The 24,474-nt window shown below is 39.4% G+C and overlaps 1 protein-coding gene across 4 annotated transcripts in view; it reads left to right on the top strand.

The window, feature by feature from the left end:
- The first annotated feature begins 1,728 nt into the window (after positions 1 to 1,728).
- Positions 1,729 to 24,474, top strand: part of FMR1 (fragile X messenger ribonucleoprotein 1) — a 57,199-nt gene continuing 34,453 nt past the window's right edge. Inside the window, exons 1-7 of one of the 4 annotated variants that reach the window (XM_048863099.2) lie at positions 1,729 to 2,141; positions 12,255 to 12,307; positions 13,841 to 13,934; positions 15,987 to 16,058; positions 16,351 to 16,499; positions 18,858 to 18,951; positions 19,039 to 19,155. In XM_048863099.2, the coding sequence (XP_048719056.1) occupies positions 2,091 to 2,141; positions 12,255 to 12,307; positions 13,841 to 13,934; positions 15,987 to 16,058; positions 16,351 to 16,499; positions 18,858 to 18,951; positions 19,039 to 19,155 (630 nt within the window). In that variant the 5' untranslated portion in view covers positions 1,729 to 2,090. Of the gene's footprint in view, positions 2,142 to 4,546; positions 4,566 to 12,254; positions 12,308 to 13,840; positions 13,935 to 15,986; positions 16,059 to 16,350; positions 16,500 to 18,857; positions 18,952 to 19,038; positions 19,156 to 24,474 lie in introns of those variants that run through there. The other 3 variants (XM_048863096.2, XM_048863098.2, XM_048863097.2) reach the window with 3 other exon arrangements.

Below are 24,474 nucleotides of genomic sequence, written 5' to 3'. Positions count from 1 at the left end.
AATATTTATAAATCAAATTTCAGGCCCTATTGTGCATGCAGATCCACAGTACAGTAGCACCTCAGTTACAAATTCTTGGGAATGGAGGTTGTTCATAACTCTGAACAAAACATTAGGGTTGTTCTTTCAAAAGTTTGCAATTGAACATTGACTTAATACAGCTTTGAAACTTTACTATACAGAAGAAAAATGCTGCTCTTAATCATCTTAACTTAAATGAAACAGGCACCGAAAGTTTCCTTACCTTGTCAAATCTTTTTTAAAACTTTTCCTTTTGTTAGTAGCTTACATTTAACACAGTACTGTAGTGTATTTCTCCCCCCCCCCCTTTTTTTTTGGTCTCTGCTGCAGCTTGATCATGTACTTTCAGTTCCAAATTAGGCATGTGGTTGACTGAAACTCTGGTGTTCATAACTCTGAGGTTCTATTGTACATAATGTATTTAAACAGCACACACTACACATTTAAATAAATCCTACAGCTAGTAGGAGGTAAAATCAGATACAGCCCTAAGAAAGACATAGAGACAGTATTTCTGTAACTCTCAAAGGAAGCCATTGAATCAAAAGGAACAGTTTCCACGGTATGCATCCGATGAAGTGAGGTGTAGCTCACGAAAGCTCATGCTCAAATAAATTGGTTAGTCTCTAAGGTGCCACAAGTACTCCTTTTCTTTTTGCGAATACAGACTAACACGGCTGTTACTCTGAAACCTGTCATTTGCAAAACATGAAATTTCTGTACTATCAAGACTGAGTGCCTTGATGTAGGATTACTGAACAGCACCAAGAACATATACCATACATCATGAAGATTCATCCAGACCATCTGTGTACAGTCAAGCTGTGCAGAAGCAATAGATAATACTTCACTTGAACTGTATGCATACATTTTTACATACTATTTTGGGATACCGTTTGTATGAAACATATCTATTTGTTGTATTGCATGGTGCTTTCGGCTAATGTCCAAGCAAAGAGAGTGGAAATTACTTAATACCACCAACACTTTATTCCCCAACAATGCCACCTCTAGGTAACAGGGGCTCCCGAAAATCTCTTGCAGATTGGATCTGCGGAACATTTAAAATATTCCAGAAGGGGAAACAGCTCCTGAGAAATGGCAGGGACCAGACCCAAGGCCCCCCCTCCCTTTGCCCCCCAGCACGAGGAACGGAGATGGGGTTACATCTCAGCCGCTGCCAGGTCTGACATTCAGGCCAAACAGGAAGCGCAAACCCCGCTGTTAGTCCGCGCGAGTCAGCTGATGACCCAGCTTACCACGCAGCTGCAAAGGGGCCTTCTTTAATACCTACAAACCGAGGCCCTGGCGCCCCCCGCAGACCGCCCCGCGGCACCAGCCCCGCGGCTCCCCAGGCGGCAGGAAGCCTCCTTCCTCAGCCCCCGTCTCCCCCAGCCTTCCCCCGCTCCGGCCCCCGTCCCGCCCTTCGCCCCACGGGCCCCACCATCACCGTTATGTCTCTGGACAAGCCCCACCCCCCCGGCTCAATCCTTCGGGCCGGGCCGGTCACGGAGCTGAGGGGCCCCTTTGAAAGCCCACGGCAGCCCGCGCCTCCCCGAGTCACAGGGCCTCCCCGACGGGCGTTCCCATTGGCCGCCGCACGCGTCGATGGCGTGCCGCCATTGGGTGGCGGTGCAGTCGCTCAGAGCGCGGCCGGAGGGGGTGGGACGCCGTAGCGCCGTGAGGTTCGGTTGCGTGCACGCCGCTAGCGCGGCTGTGTGTGTGTGTGTGTGAGGGCGGGGTGTGGCCGGCTGGCCGTTAGGTGGCCGCGAGCGGGGCGTGCTCGCGCGAGTTAATTCCCCGCCCCTCCCCCTCTCCAGCGGAGCCCGTCACGTGATGCGGGTTTAATGTTTACATTCTAAGCGGGCGCCCCGCTCCCCTGTTCCCCGCGCGCCGCCGGGTGGTGACCGTTTCGCTTTCATTTCCGGGCAGCCGCGGGCGAGGAACGGAGCCGACCCGCCCCCGCCCCCGCCCGTCCGGCTACGGAGCGAACCGAGGCCCCCCCTCCCGCGGAGAGAGAGAGGCGGCGCCGGGCCTGGGCATCCCGCGCCGAGCCGCCGCGGCACAACATGGAGGAGCTGGTGGTGGAGGTGCGGGGCTCCAATGGGGCCTTCTACAAGGTACCACGCGCCGGGGCCGGGCCTCAGGGGAGGGAGCGCGGGGCCTTGGGCAGGAGGCGGCGGCTCCTCCCGCCGATGGGGAAAGGAGAGAGGCCTGGCCTAGACGGCGGCCTGGGAGAGCCGGTCCCTCCCCCACCCCCGACCTGAGGGGAGGGAGCGGAGCGGAGCGGGGCGGGCGGACGAATGAGGGAGGCCGCCTTGGACAGAGGGAGCTCGGGGGCCCGGAGGCTTCGGGCCTATGAGACCTTCGCTCTGTGGGGGCAGGGAGGCCTGGGCTCGCCGCTCCCGGGGTGCGAGGGAAGATGAAGAGGGCCCGGCTGGGCCTCTCCTCCCGTAGCGCGCTGGGGGATCCGCGGCTGAGCAGAGCCTCTGTGCCAGGGGCCTTGCGTCGCACCCCGGCGAGCCCCTGCCGGGCGCCCCCCCCCCCTCCGGAAGCTCGTTAACCGGGCCCTCGGGATGAAACGCCGCTCCCGGTGGCGCTGTTAATGCTGCGGTCAGGGATGCCCGCGCCGACCTGGCTTGGCGCATCCCTTGGCCTTCAGGCCTGCTCCGAGGTCCTGGAAACGTTACTGGCCAAATACGTCTCCCATTGAAAACGTGGTTTAGCCTGTTGGATGTGAACGTGGTGGCGTGTGTGCATTGGTGGTGGGGAGAGCCTTCACTGAGGGTGGACCACGGGCACTGCCAGTTATTCCTGCTTGTTGTTGTTGTGGCCACTGGGGTTACATGAAATGAAGAGCCTTGGTCAGTTTACAGTAGAACATCATTTGCGTTGCTGTGTCTGTGATCCAGAAGATTTAAAAAAAAACAAAACCATGAGCAAAACGTTGGGCTAGGGCCTACTCCCATTGGAGTCAGCTGTAGTGGATTCAGGCCCTTTGTCAAAATACAGTTAACCAGAATGGGTCTGGCCTGTTCCTGCAAGGTGCTGAGCACTCCGCTCATATGGGTGTTGGATGTTCTTAGTGCCTTCAAGAATTGGGCCTAATATTCAGCCGTGTCCTGTGTTTGTTAATAAACTGGAGATGGATGGAGCTGAATAGTTCATAACGTATTATAGCATGTGAGAGGTAGGAAGGTGGGTCAGGGACCTAGATAATATTGAGTTCTAGTGGTCTAAAATGTATATGCCAGTATACACAGATTTTTAAAAGTTAATTCTGTTTAAAATCTTTGGTTTTTTCCTTAAAATATCTGGAGGGAGATGTTTTCATATTTGATGCCATCTCATGTGTTTTCATAGTAAGGAGAGAATATATGAGTGCTAAATAGAGCATCTGTTGGGTCTGGAGTGTTCCAATTGAAATCCCAGATCTGTATAGAAGTACTAGGAAATAAAATATTGAACACTCACATAAGTCCCTTTTTTCTTTTCTTTGTCTTTTCTTCGTTTTTTCTTTATTGGGTTGATAATTATTCTCAGTTATCTTTTGAACATGAAGTATGCATTTTAGGAATTAAAAAGGGTTTTTAAATGACAGTAGCTTTTTATCTAATTGTGCACCAGTAATTAAATGCATTATATATCATAGGCAGGCTTTGTAGAAAGAGGTCATTTAAAACATGTACTCTCTAGTTAATAATTGATTAAAAATATATACTACTGTGACAAGATGACAGAGAAGATATAAAGTCAATTTCATGTACTTTATTTGAATGATATCAGTGCAGAAAGTTCTCCGCTTGGGAAATATTGTAAATTTCTTGATCCCTTCCATTTTTTTTTTACTCTACTAATAATAATAATAAAAAAATAAGGTGATCATGTAACCCAGCACATTTTATTTTATTACCAACATTTCTGGTCCCAGAACAAGTTAGGTGGATGATGAATGGAAGGTTTCATTGGTTCATGAGTTACTCTATTTGTTCCATAAACTGAGAGTTTGTTTACTAAATGTGAACATCATTTAGTACATCCAGACTATTTTACAACATTTCTCTGAAAAAAAAAATATATTTTTCTTATATTTTAGAATTCATATAAGCTCTTTTTAGCAAATAGGAAGGGTAAATAAGAAAGGTTTAAAATGGCAAGCAAAATGATCAACTCTGATGCAAAGGTTACTTAGAGAAAACAATACTCTGAGATTAGTATTTAACAAAAAAGGCATGGTTTATCATTCTAGTTATATCTTTTTTTATATTACCATAATACCCAAGCCCCTTGCACTTATTAATTAATTCTCATGCTGCCCTGTCAGATGTCAGATTATCCCTATATTACAGATGGAGAAACTGAGGCACAGAATTACATGGCTTGCCTAACATCATACTACATTTCTGATGGGGGCCAGGAACAGAACAGCTTAAACACAAGACTATCCCAATGGGAAAATAAGAAATTTCTTCAAGCAGCATCTTGATGGATCCCTCTAGAGTTATAATATTGTAAAACTGTTCATCATCCCATTTCATTTTATGGTATGTTAATATCTAGTGATCATCCTACAATTAGTACTATAAAACCACCTTAATTCACTCTGATTGGAAGACCCTTAGCAAAAATACTGTAAATACATTAAATCAGGGTACATGCTAGTATGTATGGAAGACAAAGGATGAAGACATTTACTGGCATGAGTTAGGGAATGACCATGTATTTGAGTGGCAAAGCTTACAAAGAATTATTTAGGTTATCCCAAATGAAGGTCAGTAGTCTCATCATACCAGTAACACCAACTATCAGTAATACTACTTTTATGCCATATATATATTAAAAGAAAATGTTTTAGTAATATAATGGAGAGCTTTTAAAAATGTTGAATATTTTTTATCCCTTTACCAGACGCCAAGGTTGTTTTTAATACTGTAAGTCCAGTTGTATTAGTGGAGGGGAAAAGGGTAACTTAAAATTGAGGAAGCTTTTGTTTGTACTGTGTCTATTACAGTGGGGTCTTGGTCTGTTTGGCATCTAATATTTACTTCAGTATACACACTGTTTAATGATCTAAAATAGGTTTTATAAATCTTACTGTCACAAATCTAAGGACAGATACTTCATAGCCTGTCATAGCTAGAAACGAGTACCAAATCACATGTAAAAGGTAGGATTTCTAGCTTTCAAATGGGTAAAGCTCTCTGGCCTGGTTTTTCAGAAGTGATGAGAACTCTGAGCTCTTATTCACATTGCAATGGGAGCTGAGAGTGCTCAGCACATATGAAATGTAGGACGCTTATTTCTAGCGATCCCTGTTGACATGAGATGTTGAACTTAGAACTGTTGCTGGTCCCATTGTCACTCAGACCCGTTCAACTGGGGGTGGATGTTCCATGTTTGAGGATAGAAAACATTTTTTACACTACTTTGTGTGTATATTTCTTTTTCAATGGCTGTTTTAAAGCTGTTCAGAGGTTTGTAGCTGTAGAAGAGCCTGACCCAAAATCTCAGATTTTGAAAATATATGAACTTTAGGCATATTTGAAATCAGCCTGACTTTTGTGGCTTGGACCTGAATCTCTTTGGACGGTTAAAAATTTTAAGTGCTGGCTGATACGGCATTAATGGGCATAGTGCAGGTAAAATAGTCAAAGATGCAAGATAAATGCATTTCGTCACACGGACATCACTAATATATATGTGCTGTACAGTGTTTTATTTTCAGAGAGGAATACTTAAGTACACTTACAGTTTTTGAATGGTATGTGTTTCAGTGTGGGGTGTCATGGTACAAAATTTACATCTAATGGAAAATTTACACTAGGGAACAAATTAATAAGCGGGTTTAATCCACTTGTTCTGCAGCCTCATATACAAAATAATTGGTGATGTTTTAATGTCCTTCCCTCTAAACATTTATTCCCTATCAAAGTACTTCAAGAAGTAAAAATTGCAGTTGAGGACAGTGACAGTGTTAGAAAATGGTGTTCATTTCAGTTGCATAGGGAAAATATAAAGGATGCTGTTAATAATATAACTATAGTTTATTTTTCTACAGTATATTAGAGAACTGATTTTAATATAATATCTTAGTACTTTATATTTTCAAAGAATTATACAAATATTAACGCCCTCGAACACCTCCACAAAGTAAGTAGATATTTTTTATTATCCTAATTTTGTAGATAGGTTAAGTGACTTGTTGAAGGCTGCTCCCTGAGTTATTGATGGAAATATGATTTAGAACTAAGGAGTTCTTGACTTCCAGCTCTGTGTTCAATCTTGAAAACCATGATGCCTATCCATAAGTATTTTTCTGTAATGAATACAGATGCGGTAGAAGGCACAATACAGTATACAAAGTAAGACATTCAGTAGTGTACTTGTTTCAGTTTTATTTAGTTTTACTGAAAATTACCAGTGTTAGGTCTTTTACTGTGTTCATAATGTTTAAATGCATTATAAAACTATATAGCTTAATCCTGTCTCCCATAATAATAGTCTCACATGTAAAATTGATGCCAACATAAGATGTTGATTAAAACTTGGTATCTTTTTCTTCTAAAGTAGGTGTGTCTGTGGGACTTCTGTTGCAAGTGACCAAAGAGGTCACTTAAAAAAACATTTAGCTGTGAGCATATTCAATTATTCGAATTAGATAAGAAAATGTTGTATGCAGCTGTTTAATGGGATCAATCCTATGCCAGTGGGGTTGGAATATACTGACTGCTTTTCCTGAAAGACACTCCATTACCTCCATTATCTCTTGCCGTTGATATACTGTTAGCATCCTGTCAGTCTGTAACGTGAATCCATTTTTGACTTCTCCATCCACTTCCTGTCTGTGGCCAAATCTTGCCATTTCTTCTTCCATAACAATATTAAAATCTGCCCCTTTTTTTCTTTCCTAATGGTTAAATTGCTTGTCCATTCCCTCAATGACTGCAATTTTTATTTTCAATTTCTGGATATTGAACTTGTCTCCATCCAAACTGCTAATGTTAAAATAATCTTTGTCATTTGTTGTTTTAGTCCCTCACATCCTGCAGAATTCCCCCCGGCTCCCTATTGTAGTTCCTTGTCCCTTCTTTGAAGGTTACGTAATTCATCCCCAACAGATATCTCCAACCTTGTCTCCGTTTCTGTCAATTCCCATCCCCTCCATCCTTCTAAAGGTGCCAGCCTGGACATTCCCTTTGTTTCCTTCCCCTGATGCTCCTTTGTGACTTTTTGCCATTCTGCTACTCTATGTGGAATGCCTTTCCCAGGCTTGTTAGCCAAATTGGCTCACTTTTCTCTTTCTGATTCCTTTGAAGAAAAAAATTACTTCTGCTCATGGATGGCTGCAAGTTAAATGATTAATTTAACCCCCCTAACACTTAATTTAATAGTATGGTCAATATGTGCATATGCCATACTGAGTAACTGAACATTTTTCTTACCATAACCTTTATCCCTGCTCTTTTTCTTGCCCCTCCCCTGCCCCCTCTTTCTTGATCTCCAGTTATTACATCTGATTTTACACTTTAAACTCCTTGGGACAGGTACCATATCTTGAATTGTTCATGTGACATGCCTAGCATACTTTTGGGCACTGAAATAATATATATATTGGTGTTTACAGTAGCATAACTTTTACATTTGTAAAATGACTAATAATGAAATTTAGGCCATATTTGGATCACTGAAAGTAAAACTTTATTTTGCAGAGTTTGTGAATGTTGACACATTTGAGACCTCCAGTAGCATCAATATGTTGAAGGGACAGGTTTTATTTATTTATTTATTTATGTTAGTAATGTCAAGCACGGGGATTTAATGTTGTTCAGTTGCCATGATGAAAGTGCACCACATTAAGTTTTTCATGTCGGGGGAGTGAACAACTTTAGTTATTTTCAATTTTTCTGGAGGCTGCTCTATATTATGTGCTTTCAGTTTTTGTGCTCTATGGCTCTCGAGCAGTAAGGGCAAACCTTTCTGCTCATTAGTTCCTAAAAAAAAAAAAATAATAATTGATAATGGCCACTAATAATCTAAATATTCTTCTCATGGTCTGTTCCTCGCTCCCCTGACTTCTTTCTGAACATCATTCCTCTTGATGTTATATCTACTCCAGCCTTTTATCTTCCCCCTGTTTTCCTTCATCTTAGTCTCCCTCTACCTTTAGTATGTTTCACACTCTATCTGTCATGCATGTTTGCTCAGGCTAGTCTTCCATCCCTCCTTACCCATACACCTATGAGCCTGAGATATACATATCTCTGCATCTTTATATTCCAGTTTTCCCAGTCCATCAACATTTAACTTTATATCAGCTTTGGGACTAGGTGCTTTTTCCTCTGGGCCATCTGATAGAGGAACAGAGGAAGACAGTGAAAGACATTAGACAGATTTGGCATCCACACATACGGACATCACAGCAAGAGCAGTTACATATGGGTATTGCTCTTCAGTGTTCCTGGCTTTAAGTGTTCATGTCTCTTGGTTGAGGCTTAAGCCACGTTGAAAATTTCCTTTCTGTGGAAAATGTGTATGGTAAGAAAACAGATGAGACTCAAAGAAAATAATAGATGCTAAATCCTCTGCACAATCTCTGAGTCATCTTCAGTCAAGCTAGAAAGGTTCAACAACCTCCTCTTTCTGCTACCACAGAGAGTAACTATGGCAGGGGGTTACCATTCAACCTACCTGAACTTCAGACTAAAGCCTATGAGAAGAAAGGAAAAAACATCCCCCTCAAAGGTTATTGTCCTAATCAGTTGCTCATGTGACCTTCACTTTTTCCAAGCAAAACATTTGATGGATTGTTTTAAGAACACAGAGCTTGTCTTCAATATGACTACCCTTCTTTCTGTAATTCCCTTTCTAGGGCTATTTGAGCCGTTTCCTTATTGGATGTGGTGGAATTAACACATTCTAGCAATTGTTGAGTTTGGATAGAAGAGCCAGTTACTCTCTCTGCTCCCACCCAACCCTATCCCAGTTCACTCCATGCCATTTCCTGTATTTTTCATGGACCATGTTCAGTGTTTAGAACAGCTTCAGGAGTCCTTAAAGATGGCGAAGTGCTCAGCACTGTAAAGGGAAAGGCTTCTACTCAGTGTTTCTTCGTACTAAAAAAGACATATAACATTTATCCTATTTTGGTTCAAAGAAAACCAAAAAGATTAAGAAGTTCAGGTTCTTCCTGCTGGCACTGATATGTCATTCTTACTTTTTCACTCGAGTAGTTTGGGGTTCTTGATTTAAGATGTATATTTTCATGATGTAATCAGATAATTTTGATAAGATTATCCTTGCTTTTGCATAGGTGACTATTACTAATAGTACATAGACCTGCTCTTTTGCCTTTCTGCAGAATGATAGGTTTATACAATGTGTGGTAGTGATTACAGTATACTTCAGATGTCAAGGCATCCATGTCTGTTAATATCTAGATCAGAGGTGGGCAATCTAAGGCCCACGGGCCACATTTGGCCCGTGGGACCGTCCTGCCTGGCCCCTGAGATCCTGGCCCGAAAGGCTCACCTCCGGCCCCTTCCCTGCTGTCCCTCCTCCTCCGCAGCCTCACCTTATCAGGGAAATGCTCTGGGCGGCGGGGCTGCAGAGCCCGGCCTGATCCGGTACTCTGTGCTGCGTGGCACAGCTGCCTGTCCTGGTGCAGCCACGCTGCCAGCCACTGGTGCTCCAGGGAGCAGGGAGCGGGGGGGTTGGCTAGAGGACAAGGGAGTTCGGGGAGTGGTCAGGGGCATGGTTAGGGGTTGGGGTGGTCAGAGGGCGGGGAACATGGGGGTGGAATGGGGACAGGGGTCCTGGGGGGGCAGTCAGGAAGGAGAGGGGGGGTTGGATGGGGTGGGGGGTTCAGTTAAGGGCGAGGGGTCAGGGAGAAGGGGTGGTTGGATGGGGCAGGGGTCCCTGGGGGGCCATCAGGGAACAGGGGGGTTGGATGGGGCTGGAGTCCCGGGGGGCTGTCAGGGGGCAAGAAGCAGGGGGTGTCGGATAGGGAGCGGGGGCCGGGCTATGCCTGGCTGTTTGGGGAGGCACAGCCTCCCCTAACGGGCCCTCCATACAATTTCAGAAACCCGATGCGGCCCTCAGGCCAAAAAGTTTGCCTACCCCTGATCTAAATCAATAGCTGATTCAGACCTGCACATGACACACATTTGAAAATGTGTTCACTGTTTCAGAATGGGGCAAGTCTATCCTAAGATTTGTCGAATGCATATCCTTAATTGCTGCTGTCCTGGACTTAGTATAAGCCAAGACAAGAGCAAAGATGGATATGAGATGTATGCAAAATTTGCAATACCCATATGGGTGTATGTGAACCTAAAGTTCTGTTGTCTTATGTAAATACTATTTCTATACCTATCTCAGCATGTGTGAGACGCTGAGCTCTGATGTTAGATTTGTTTTCTGTTATGCCAGAGAAAAATATTAACTGTATTTTTGGTATGTATGGAAAGGGAGGCTTTGTAAGTGATATGGCCAAATTTTATAACCAGTTTGTGTCCTTTCTGAAGGTACTTCAATATAAATAACTTTAATGGTTCCTTTAATGTTCCTTGAGTGTTTTAAAGGGTGGACATACTGCGAAAGGGGCTCCAGAGACTAACGGTGGCTTTGCTCTTTTTCACTTTGCTTTGACCTCAGCTCAAAAGAGATTATTAGTTCATTGCAGGTTATTGAGCCAGTATTGAACTTCCTGCTAGAATCACAGCTGTACTCATGTACACCTGTGTCACTTCATCTTAGCAGTAGTCACTCTTGATTCTCTTGTTTGACACTTAGGTGCTTCTGTTTTGGAAGAAAAGTGAAGTTACTATGGAATATGAATTATAAAAGTGTCCCCTCGTTTCACTAAAAGTCTCAAAACTGGGGGAAGGTTAAATGTTCCACATAATATTTGATGGAAATAATCTTGAACATTGTCAGTGGTCAAGATTATTTTCATTTTACTGATGTGCTAAAAATGCCATCGCTGTTAGTAGAACAAACTAGCATAGTCCTTTCGTTCATGTCCCCCTTCCCCATCTACTTTCCTGAATACACACATGAATCAACTTCTTATATGGACAAGTGCAAGCAGAAAACCCATGCTACCTATCATCAATTATCATAGTTTTTCAACACAATTACATTTATTTATTTCTATTTTAGACACTTGCAAAAGTTCTTTTGTAGGCATTTAGTTAGTGGAAGAAATTTCAAAATTTCTACCCCTCTCCCTTCCACATAACCATGATTATCTGGAGGCTCTGAATAATACCACATAACTTTCTGTGTAACACTTTTCATCAGTACATATATCATCGGTGCTTTACAAAAGTGATGAGTATCGATATCATAATTTTACAGATAGGGAAACGTAAACATTGTGAAGCATGGGAAGTCAGAGAGACTTTCCCATGGTCACCCAGCAGGCCAGTGGTGGAGCTGAGAATAGAATCCAGGTTTCCTGAGTCACAGTTCAGTTCTCTGTTCAGTAGGCCCTCTAAAGTCTTTTCCTTCTTATCCCAAAGGAGAAGCTTAGGGATGAAATATTTACAGAGCCACCACCTCAGGAGGAAAATGGAGGGAAGGATATAGTGTGTCCCACTTTAATTAATCTAGAAAGGAAGTTGCTGAGCGCCAGGCAATAGCATTGAAGGGAATCTGGCTAAAGCTTGGGTGAATTGGGTATAACTGGGTCTTGTTGGTGTTACTGGAACTTGTTTTGGGGCGAGAAGGGAGCTGGGGAGGGAGCTCAGAGAGCTGAGTACTGGGATATGGGGGTGGGGAATAAAATTTTTTTGGGATTTTTGATTTACACCACAGTTCTAGTCAGAACTACAGGAAATGTAGAATTTTAGGTAAACCTTATTTAACACAACATATTAAGTAACTATACATAATGCATTAAACATTTATACATTCTGTTGTATATTCTGTTTGAAGTGTTCTGCACTTCTTTTTAAGAAGTGAAAAGAAAATAGTGCATGTATGATTTGAGTACTGCATAAGCACATCAGTGTACTGGTTGGTGCCCATAAACCAGGGGAATACAAAGATGTCAGCAACTTTGTCTCTATAGTCCCATCTTCTAGGAAAATACTGCAAAATTAGAGAGAGATGATTTTAAAACAGACTTAATTTTTGAGTTTCAGTGGTGTCAGTGGAAAAAAGAACCTTTAAGATGGCAGTATTTTTAAAATATAGGCGCTATCCATAATTCTACTATTTTTTTCATACAGGCATTTGTAAAGGATGTACATGAAGATTCCATAACAGTTGCATTTGAAAACAAGTAAGTGTACTGCTGATGTTATAGTTTTTTACAATGTTTAAATCTAATACTGTGTTTGTTTAATATGTGTCTCTAACTTAGTAATACATAAATAGTGCCTTTTTCAGTATGGGTAAAAAAAATTAATACATTTAAAATCTGAATGCTTATGCTATTGCTCTTCACAATAAAAACTATTGTATTTCATTTTAAAATTTTATTTAGGAAAGATGTAATAAAATAAATTTGTTTTATTAAAGACAGAGGTAAACATTGCCGTATTACTAATGTTATATATTATGTTTGGGTGCTCAAAATCAGTTCCATGAGTTCAGCCTGTATCTCTTGTTACTAGACTTGTTAGACTCACCAAGTTATTCTGAGTTGATTTTAAAATGTAGCAGCATCAACACTGAGGCCTCTGGCAGCCCCCCTTGCAAGAAATCCATGTGCTACCCACCCCTTTCCATTTTTTAAAGAATACATACACTTAGAGGCAAGTAAAAGAGAAAATCTTGGTAATATTCTGTATTTATGTATCTGTTGGTTTTTTAATGGAGGAAAACAATGCACATGTGCCTCTATAAACTTTCTCCAGCATATATTTGTGGTTGAGGTGACATCACTAAGTGTATGCTGGGACATTCCTTGTTAGCTCCTGTTAAAGGCCTGGGTGTTATAGGACCTGAGGAAAGAGTGCATTTTGAAGGGAAGCTTTTAACATAAGTTATACTTATGTGTGGAAAAAATAATTTACATACTATCACTGTTTACTAAAATTAGAATTCTTTTTCTGTTTTTAGTTTGTACAATACTCTGTGTATAGTCAATTTTACTGTTTCTCCTATAAAGTCATTGAACTTTCCCTATTAATTTGTTTGGGTCTTTCAAATGGCAACAGGGAAGAGAAAAACACATTATTTAAAGATACAGAAAAATGTGATTGTTAAACCAAAATAAGTTGACGTGAGATTCAGAGAAGGTGTAAAATCTGAAACTTAACTTTTTTTAAAAAGCTAGATTTCCAAGCTGTCTGTTTCTTTAAGCTATTGTGCTTGAATATCCATGTTAGCCTGGTTGTAAGATGCATACAGCACATATTTCTTAAGTTGATGAAATCTTCAATACTTTACTGCACACCTTTAAATGATCAGCTTTATTGATATGTTCTACTCAGTAAAGTTTGGAATATTTTTTAAATTCAAAAATAGAAGAATTTGGAATTTGTTTAGTATAAAAATAGAATTTCTAGGTGTTTGACAGTATTGTAAGCAAAATACTGATTTTCGGGGGAGGAGGGGATTATTTTGTGGTAAGGTCCCTGATACAGTTTTAATACTTCTTTTAGTTTTAAGATGCTTAACTACATTTTAAAAACTTTTTTTGCAGCATTTCTATAGTAGATTCTGTTAATTTAAATTTCATGAAGTTTTTGTGTGAAAATGTATGAAAAGTAAAGATGTGAACTTTACAGGTCTAAAACACTTGTGGTCATCCTTTTAAAAAGAAAGTGAAAGTACATGGGCCAATCTATCGCTGTATTTTTATTTTCAGCTGGCAGCCAGAGAGACAAATTCCATTCCATGATGTGAGGTTTCCACCACCTGCAGGCTATAATAAAGATATAAATGAAAGTGATGAAGTAGAGGTATGTGTTATGTTTTAAACAGTACCTTTTTAGTGACAGGAAAAGAATGTCAGCTAAGTAACTGGAATAAGTAGAACACTACGCCATCTCATTGATATCAAACGTTATAGAAGATAATGCTGAGTCTATTTAAGAGCTTCTTTTGACAGTTGTAAACCACATCCTTGACACTTGAGGGATTTGTATGCTACAGTTGTTTCCCTGACCTCCATGGTAATGATAGCAATTGGCTTAAAACAGTGCTGTAAATTAGATCCTCATGTCTTCATTGATGAAGGAAATTGTGTTAGTATGTGCTTGGATTTGAATCATGTTAGCCAGAACTGTTTCAGCAGTATAGACAGGGCCTATATGTATAAAGTAAAACCTCAAGATAAAAAAGCAACTTTGTAATATGTACTAAAAAATACTACAGTGCCCATTGATAACATACCTGCCAACTTGATGGGTTTTCAGACCTTCCTTTCGATCTCTGGGGGAAACCCATCTGCTTGTGATTTAGCTGTCTTTCTCACTTCCCCAGTTGATTGACTGGGAATGCAGAGTTGATTTGTGGGCAGGGACCCCAGAAATAATTGTGCGACTTATTGAGAATTAATTGAGGGGCTGGGAAGCACACGTTTTATTGACCCGGGGCCAGCTCTTGGATTGCATAATTGACTTACAGCTGGGGATAGGCAGATCTGTTGCTGAAGGGGCACAGAACTATTCATTTCAGGGTTTATGGAGAAATTGGAGCCATTTGCGCAATTGGGCAGTATTTTGTGCAAATTCGTGTAATTGTATGCAAATTAAAACTTGTTTTTGTCACAGGATGTTGGCAGTAATGTGATAGATTATGCAGTGGTTATCAAACTCCATTGCACTGCAACCTTTTTCTGACAACAAAAATTACTACATGACCCCGGATGGGTGGGTGCTGGAGCCCTGTTGCCTCAAGTGTGTATGGGGGAGCCGGAGCCCTGCTGCCCAGAGTGTGGGGAGGGCAGAGGGAGCCCAAGCCCCAAGTTGGAGGAGGAGAGGCTGGAGCACTCTGGCTTCAGCTTCAGTCCTGGGTGGTGGGCCTTGGGCTTTGGCTTCAGTCCCAGGCCCCAGCAAGTCGAACACAGGCCTTGGTGATCCTATTTAAATGGGGTTGTAACTCACTTTGGGGTCCAAACCACAGTTTGAGAACTGTTGGGTTATAGTATGGTATTATTGAGGGTGGGGTAATTTTCAAAGGCACAAAGAGCAACAATCAAAAGAAGTTGTTTTGAAGCCAGAGTTAACAATGGGCTGATTAAACATATTACTTCTTCTTTCAATCTTGCAGAATTACAATTAAGAAAATATAATATACAAAAATTAAGGTCACTCTAATATTACCCATCCGACTTCCTTATTTTACAAGTTTAAACTTCTTACTTCTTTCCTAAATGTTGTCTAAATTTAAAAGTTTTGCTGATATGGAAATATAGCTTATTTTGGTTCAGAGAGCAAAATAAACTGTGCCAGCAAAACCACTTCTTTACTGATAAAACTATATCTACACTAGGGCTTTTGACACATAGCTATGATGTATAAAAAATAACATAAAATCATCACATCCCTAATTGACATTGCTATCCTGGCAACACTTTTTAGTATAAAGCTGGTTTTATTGATGTTATATGAGAGGTTCTATATGTCAATTTGCTGACTATATAATATTGTGCACTGGCATGACCCGTACAATACCTGTATGTAATTAGAAGAGTTATAGATGAAATTGAAATATTAGCTGGCCTATAAGTCTGAATTCCTTTGCTTTTTTGAGTACTTCAGGATTGTCCTGACTTTTTTGCTGATTCATATGGGCTATAATTTTATATTTGCTATGGTGTTTGAACTAGGCACTTTGTTTACATTTTATGGATCCTATATAATTTACTGGCTTGAAAAGCTCTTGCATAGCAGGAGTGGTAATATCAGTCATGACTTGTGATGTGCTTTATGCAAATTCTACACAAGTTTCTTTATTAATATAAGGCAGTTCTCATCTTGCAGTGTTGTACATTAAATTTTTTTCTTTAGGTTTATTCCAGAGCAAATGAAAAAGAACCATGTTGCTGGTGGCTGGCTAAAGTGAGAATGATAAAGGGTGAGGTAGGAATATATATACATACACACTTCAATTTTCTTGTATTTCTCTTTTCTTTTGCAAGTGTCTGGACATCAGATTTGAAGTTGTTTCTCTTTTTAAATTTATTCTTAAGTAACTATGTAGGCTATCCCCGTAGTAGGAAGTTTGATTAGGAGTGTCTTTTTACCTAAAACTAAAAAAGTGCAGTTTATTTGCACAATTAAAGAATACTTCACACTCAGTGTAGTCATAGCACAATTCTTGTTCTTGTCATTAAACATGTAGCTTGGATGTTTTTATTATTTTTTATATCAGTTTTATGTAATAGAATATGCAGCCTGTGATGCTACATACAATGAAATTGTCACAATTGAGCGTTTAAGATCTGTGAATCCCAACAAACCTGCAACAAAAGATACTTTTCACAAGATCAAACTGGAAGTGCCAGAAGATTTAAGGCAAATGTAAGTACAAATCTGTTTGTATACATAATTTATTTTGAAATTTTGCTCGACTGTAAGAACTCAGAGAAGAGGGAATTGAAAATTGTCATTAATAGTTTAAATGAGATTTTCCTACATTTATCAGATGAAAGTGCAGAAAATGTAGACATTATTAACAGTGTTACAGTTTGGACCCATTTCAGGAAATAATGTCTGAAGTGGTACTGCAAGCCTGCAGAAATAAAGAATTTTTTTTCTTTTGGGTTTTCATAGTCTTGAAGGGTATAGAACCATGTGTTGTTTTTTGTTTCATTGTTCTACTGTTTACTGATATAAATAGGAAAAAATGAATTTGATAAGAATTGAATGTATCTTATCAAGTTATTTGAAAACTACATGAAAATACTTATATTTTTTTAACTTGATAAGCAGATTGGATATGACAAGTGTCTATATAAATACATGTTTAATGGCTGAGGAAAATCCCATGCTGCCTATTAAGTTTAGGTTATTTTAATGATGAATGTATGGATCAAATAATTGAATAGTAAATCAGTAATGGCAGAAACTATCTACTGGTTTGAAATAAGAACAACTAATTGGGAGACTCTTCTAGAATACTGACATGTCAATTACCTGAAAATTGCGGAGAATGTAGTTCAAAAACCTCGGCTGAAACTCTGACTTCCCTTTGTAACTTTAAAAGATAACCCAAAACAGAACTGGAGAAGGGGGTCTTATAGAAAGATATTCTATTGCATAACACTCCCCAACCTTCAAAATTATAGGCTTAGTGGAATGTTCTGTAGTCCATTTAGTGAACTCCTATACACCCTGCTGCTACTCATTTATATTGAGTAGAGAACTGGATGCATTTACAGTGCTTTCATTTGTTGTATCATCAATTCTGGCAGGCAAAATATAGAATCCAAAATCCTCCGTCCTAACAGATACATTAAAAAAAGACAGCTGGTTTTCTTTTTAAATATTTAAGATTAAACAGGCTTTTAAAGAGAAGATCTTAATGGTTTTTCTTCTAAAAAGCTCTCATTTCACTTTCTGAAAGCAGTGTTAGATGAATCTGTCATGTGCAGGAACAACATATGAGCTGCAATGAATTACACAGAAATAATTTCATCTCAGATTTCTGGCGAATCATAAACCTTTGACATTTTAACCTGAGCACTTCTGTTGAAATAGTTCCTTGAAGCCTCTCTGTTTTATGAAATTTAATTGAAAATTCAACTAATCAATCAAATGCAGAATAACTGTACTTAATACGGTTTAGATAGAGTTTAGTAAATATTTTTCTGAAGTACAAAGTTAAGACTATAAAACTTGGTTATGGGAAAAAAGGATGAAAAAAATCTTAATATTCAACCATTATTTATATAAGACCCACCTATCTTAGACTATTTTGTGAAGAGAACCTCCTGAATCACTTAATGAAGAGTTCAGGATTTGCTTATACCAATACAGTAGGTGGCGAGAGCAATCTGTGAAAACTATGATAAATTGTTCAAAATTAAATGTGGTCGTTATCACAGAAATATGGACATGTAACCAGATGTAATTAAAATGTAAATGACAAAACTTAACATTCAGAAATGCAGAAGAAAAATATATTTTACATAAGACCAAAAGAATGACCTACGTTTCAAGGTTCTAATGACACTTTCTGATGGTTGTTACGAGTCATTGTGTGGGAAGCCTTTATTGATATGTGAATTAATTGGATCCAAAGTGTTAAATCTTAAATCTACTATAACCGCTAGAATTAATAATAGTTACTTAATTTTTTCTTTAAATTATAAATTATATTTCTACCATCAACTATCAGTAATGTTCATTTAATAGAAATATAATATCCTTTAAACAAGTTTAGTGTGCACATACCCACACTTGTGAAGACCAAAAAAATACTTGGAACACTAATCTTTTAATCTTGCTTAGCATCTTCAGAAATTATGCATGCATGCATGCCTGGAAAGACAGTTGGAATATCTCCTTTTACTATTTTGTATATTTGAATCAGGAAGGAAGTTCTGCCTTCTCCTTTGTTTCCCACCTCCCCTCCCCCAAAGATTGTCTACATCCTTTACAGAAGAAAGGAGTATCTTTAAGTTCAGATTCTTCACACAGCAGATTGGAACTAGCTTTTTATTCACATATTTTCTTTAAAGGTGCTGGTTACCATATCTACTTGTGCCAGTGGAATTATAGTTTTCAGATATTAACTTAGCATACTTACAGAACTACCCTTGTGTTCTACAAAGAAAATATTTTACTATTAATAGTTTCAAAGATGATACATTTTATGGTTGAGCCACAAATACATCAAATAAACATTCTGTAAATATGTAACATTTTTATTCTTAGGTGTGCCAAAGAGTCTGCACACAAAGACTTCAAAAAGGCAGTTGGAGCATTTTCTGTAATATATGATTCTGAAAACTATCAGCTTATCATTTTGGTAAGTACTATTTCCCTAACTACCTATTGTAAGGGTTTGTTTGAACAGTGGATTTATCAACTATTTTGTTTTTTATCAATAATGTAGTCCATCAATGAAGTAACAACAAAACGAGCAAATATGCTGATTGATATGCACTTTCGAAGTCTTCGCACCAAGTTATCTCTGATATTGAGGAATGAAGAAGCTAGTAAACAGCTAGAGGTATGTTATCTGTTTCTCCAGGAGATAACCTGAATACTGTACTGAAAACACTTGTGCATTTATAGCTGGCAGGAGTTTTTGACATGGGTGGTGGTATAATTAAGTACCAGTATTCTCGGTGTTCTACCAGGTGCAGGTAGAGATGTAGTCCCTGACAGAGCAGCTTACAATTTAAGGGTCTAATCTTGCATCTGGTCCCACTGGAGTCAGCAGGGGTATGTGTAGGAGTGAATAATTGCTTCATAAGATTGGACCCTAAAATGCCAAGATTTGAGAACACTATGCTGGGGAATCCAGTGATCTGTGATAATTTAGAATGTTTGTTTTTAAATATAGGTGGCTGTGGCTATAGCATGGCATTGATGTGGGTTAATGTTTGTAGCCCTCATAGAAAAAACAGGTTTCAGATTAGCAGCCGTGTTAGTCTGTATTCGCAAAAAGAAAAGGAATACTTGTGGCACCTTAGAGACTAACCAATTTATTTGAGCATAAGCTTTCGTGAGCTACAGCTCACTTCGGATGCATAAAGTGGAAAATACAGTGAGGAGATTTATATACACACAGACCATGAAAAAATACACATTGACCACTTAAGATGAGCTATTACCAGCAGGAGAGTGGGGTGGGGGGAGAGAAAACCTTTTGAAGTGATAATCAAGGTGGGCCATTTCCAGCACATTTCCAGGAGTTAACAAGAACCTCTGAGGAACAGTTGAGGGGGGAGAAATGTGCTGGAAATGGCCCACCTTGATTATCACTTCAAAAGGTTTTCTCTCCCCCCACCCCACTCTCCTGCTGGTAATAGCTCATCTTAAGGGGTCACTCTCCTTACAATGTGTATTTTTTCATGGTCTGTGTGTATATAAATCTCCTCACTGTATTTTCCACTTTATGCATCCGATGAAGCGAGCTGTAGCTCACGAAAGCTTATGCTCAAATAAATTGGTTAGTCTCTACAGTGCCACAAGTACTCCTTTTCTTTTATAGAAAAAGCAGGTTTACGTACGAGGTTTTAAAATGTTTAGAGTGGGAGTCTGGAATATGAAGGGCTTTAGAGTGTGGTATAAAAGAGAGCACAACAATGAATTGGAGAAGAAAATGAAGGGAGTGATGAGACTACTGATGTTGGCCAAGCAAAGGGGATAGTATTTATAGTTGGTAGATACAATGTTCACAAATCAACATACAACAAATATGACATGCTGTATTCTTATGATTCAAGAGTGTGTTGAGTGGCTGGAAAGCTCACTTGTGTTTGTACGTGGGAAAAGAGTGGGCAAGCAAATACTTACTTCGCTGTATAGTAGAATGAACTTTTTCTTACTTTCCTAAGTGTAAATCAAAGATAATATCCACATTTGTAAAGAATTTTGAGATGTACTGACAAGAACATTGTATCAAGTACCATTATTACTATGTAACATTTCATATTGGGAAATGGCACCTCTGTTCTATTACGTTAGCGCCTATATTTTCAGAGGTTTTAATTTCTCATTTTAGTTTAATGAAACATAGTGCAGGACTTCACAACTCAAGTGAATTACATGAATGTTGCTGTTGAGTTACATCCCACAGGTTGAGAAACTAAGAGTAGTATATTTTGAAGGCACTAGCACCAAGCTATGAGTTAAGAAAAGAGCAACTCACTCTCACCGTCCTGCTGATCTTTCCTGAGCCCCACTGCACCATTCTTTTTCTCTGTCCCTTGCAATGTGAAGTCCTGGGGAAGTGGTGCTTCAGGACACAGCCTCTTGAAGTGTTACTTCCCCAGAGCTAATAACTGTATGGATAGGAAGCAGAAACACCTTGTTCCTAAACTTAATTCTCTCTCCTCCTGACATACACCAGCTATCACTGACATCCTTCAGCTTCCACTCAAAACCAGCCATTGGCTCTTTGCAACCTCAAAGGATTGGGGAATTTCAGTAAATCCTGACAAGAAACCATGAATGGATTTGGGGTCCTGGGTGGAAAACAGTTGAGAATCGACTATAATAGTGGGATAAATCTATAGCTGTAGTATAGTGGGATGAAACTTGGCTGTGATATCTATCAACCATTTATTTTTTTTAAATGGCTTAAATGATTTTAAGTGACCAGAATGTATCTTTTTCCATGCTTTTTTTTTTTTTTGCCATTTTTACATATCCTATCTCTTGGCAGTGCTTACTTAAAACAGTTTTATCATAGATATTTGGGGATTTTTTTTTGTGGATTGCTACTTATGTACACTTCCATTAACATGGTAGTAATTCAAAATAAACTGATGTATAAAGAATAATAACTATTTCGTTTGTTTCGTATTTGTCTTAAAGATCCATCATATGCTAATATGACTAATTCAGTGAACCGCAGGAGATCACCAAGCCAATTTACTATTGGTAGAAATTGTGAAGGGACAGTTTTTATTTCCAAAACGAATTTTCTCCTACATATACTTTCATGGGCTAGCAAGTTTTGTTGTTGGATTTTTTACGTATTTTGTATTTATTTGTTCTATCATCAGAGAACAAAGGAACTAAAATGCAAAATTGTTGTGCAGTTATCAATCGTCAAATAAATCGGATTTTTTTTTGTAAGCTAGCTACCACTCTCACTAGCTCTGTTACGCCCGGACATTTGGGGATAGTACATAATTTTACCTAAGAATTGTCCTCTGTGCGGTAGGTTGAATTAAATGCTGAATGATCTAATTGCAAAACTTCCTTGTTGTTTTTCTGTTCTTAGTTGAAATTTTAAATTTAGTTTTTATCATAACTGCAATTGGATACTTGCAACAATTCACTTAAATTTGATAATTTCACTAGTGAAGATGTGTTTTCCTCATAATAAACGTGACCAAAAAAAAATGCACTTTTTGCATATGCCTGAAAACTATGCTTGCAGTAATACAAGACTTGGGCATTGTACCACTCAGTCACTCTTCAGCAGAGCTCTCTCTCATAAGATAATTAATTACATCTGTATTTTTTTATAAGGCATGAGAAGTCTTTGTAATGGATAGTTGTCAGTCAATATTTTATTCTTTGAAAATAGGATTTTGTAAGAAGGATGCCATGTAACTTTTCTGATTCCATTGATATTTCCTTAATTACACCTTATATATTGTTACCCCAGTCACAGAGCAAAACAGTGCTTTTTAATATATAATCTTTTAAAATGCAGTTCTACCCTGGAAGGAGATTTGTAAGTTTCATTGGGGTTATTGTACTTCAATGATTTGAGCTCAGATTTGCTCAGTTTTACTAATCAAAATGAGTTTTCCTGAGTCCCAGTCCTGCAAATTTGCCTTCAGAGCTGAAAGTTGATTTTTAGTTTTAATTTGTGCAAAATCTCCAGTTAAAAAAAATTCTGCAGACCATTTTATGCCAATAGTTACACTTGTATAGCTGCATTTAAAACTAATGGGACATGCAAAGATGTAACAGTAGTTAATCTGAAGTCAGTTGCACTGCACAGGTGTAGGCCCCATTTGGCCTACAGAATCATCATTACTGCCCTGCTGAGACAGGGTGCACATTTTATCTTGTTAAGGGTACATGATTGTCTCATTCACGTTCTCTATTGCACCACTCAGCTGTTTTTACTCTAAGTTTGGACTTTATCTGTGGAAGTGCTATGGGTGATTACTAGGGCTGTCGATTAATCGCAGTTAACTCATGCGATTAACTCAAAAAAATTAATCTTGATTTAAAAAAATTAATCGCAATTTTAATCGCACTGTTAAACAAGAGACTACCAATTGAAATTGATTAAATATTTTGGATGTTTTTCTACACTTTCATATATATCTTGTATTCTGTGTTGTAATTGAAATCAAAATGTATATTTTGATTACAAATATTTGCACTGTAAAAATGATAAACAGAAGAAATAGTATTTTTCAATTCACCTAATACAAGTACTGTAATGCAATCTCTTTATCTTGAAAGTTGAACTTACATATATATAATTATGTACAAAAATACTGCATTCAAAAATAAAGCAATGTAAAATTTTAGAGCTTGCAAGTCCACTCATCCGATGAAGTGCACAGTAGCTCACGAAAGCTTATGCTGTAATAAATTTGTTAGTCTCTAAGGTGCCACAAGTACTCCTTTTCTTTTTACGGATACAGACTAACACGGCTGCTACTCTGAAACAAGTCCACTCAGTCCTCCTCCTCCTTCAGCTAATCGCTCAGACAAACAAGTTTGTTTACATTTATAGGTGATAATGCTGCCCTCTTCTTATTTACACCAGAAAGTGAGAACAGGCATTTGCATGGTACTTTTGTCGCAAGCGTTGCAAGGTATTTACGTGCCAGATATGCTAAACATTCGTATGCCCCTTCATGCTTTGGCCACCATTCCAGATGACATGCTTCCATGCTGATGACGCTCATTAAAAAAATAATGCGTTAATTAAATTTGTGACTGAACTCCTTGGGGGAGAATTGTACGTCCCCTGCTCTGTTTTACCCGCATTCTGCCATATATTTCATGTTACGGCAGTCTCGGATGTGAAATTTGTAAAAATAGCTACAGTACTCAACCCAAGATTTAAGAATCAGAAGTGCCTTCCAAAATCTGAGAGGGACGAAGTGGGGAGCATGCTTTGAGAAGTCTTAAAAGAGTAACAATCCAATGCGGAAACAACAGAACCTGAAAGAAAAAGAAAACCAACCCTCTGCTGGTGGCATCTGACTTAGATAATGAAAATGAACATGCATCAGTCCGCACCATCATTTGGATGGTTTTTGAGCAGAACCCATCATCAACATGGATGCGTGTCCCTTGGAATGGTGGTTGAAGCATGAGCGTCTGGCACGTAAATATCTTGTGACGACAGCTATAACAGTGCCATGAGAATGCCTGTTCTCACTTCCAGGTGACATTGTAAACAGAAGCAGGCAGCATTATCTCCTGCAAATGTAAACAAACTTGTTTGTCTGAGCAATTGGCTGAAAAAGTAGGACTGAGTGGACATACAAGCTCTAAAATTTTACATTTTATTTTTGAATGCAGTATTTTTGTACATACACCTCTACCCCGATATAACGTGGTCCTCGGGAGACAAAAAATCTCACCGCGTTATAGATGATACCGCATTTATATCGAACTTGCTTTGGCCCCCTTGTTCCCTGACTGCCCCCTCCAGAGACTCCTGTCCCCGACTGCTCTGACCCCTATCCACACCCCCCCGCCCCCTGACAGGCACTCACTCACCGGCAGCGGCAGGAAGCAGAGCAATGCAGCCCCAGCCCGCTCCATTCTGCCACCTCCCAGCCGCAGCACTGTGCTTTCCACTGCCAGTGAGTGCAGGGAGGTTGTAGAAAGG

Source organism: Caretta caretta, chromosome 9 (assembly GCF_965140235.1).
Source record: "Caretta caretta isolate rCarCar2 chromosome 9, rCarCar1.hap1, whole genome shotgun sequence".
Classification (NCBI taxonomy): Eukaryota; Metazoa; Chordata; order Testudines; family Cheloniidae; genus Caretta; species Caretta caretta.
Note: the sequence above shows the minus strand (reverse complement) of the source record. Positions and strands in the feature narration are given on the sequence as shown.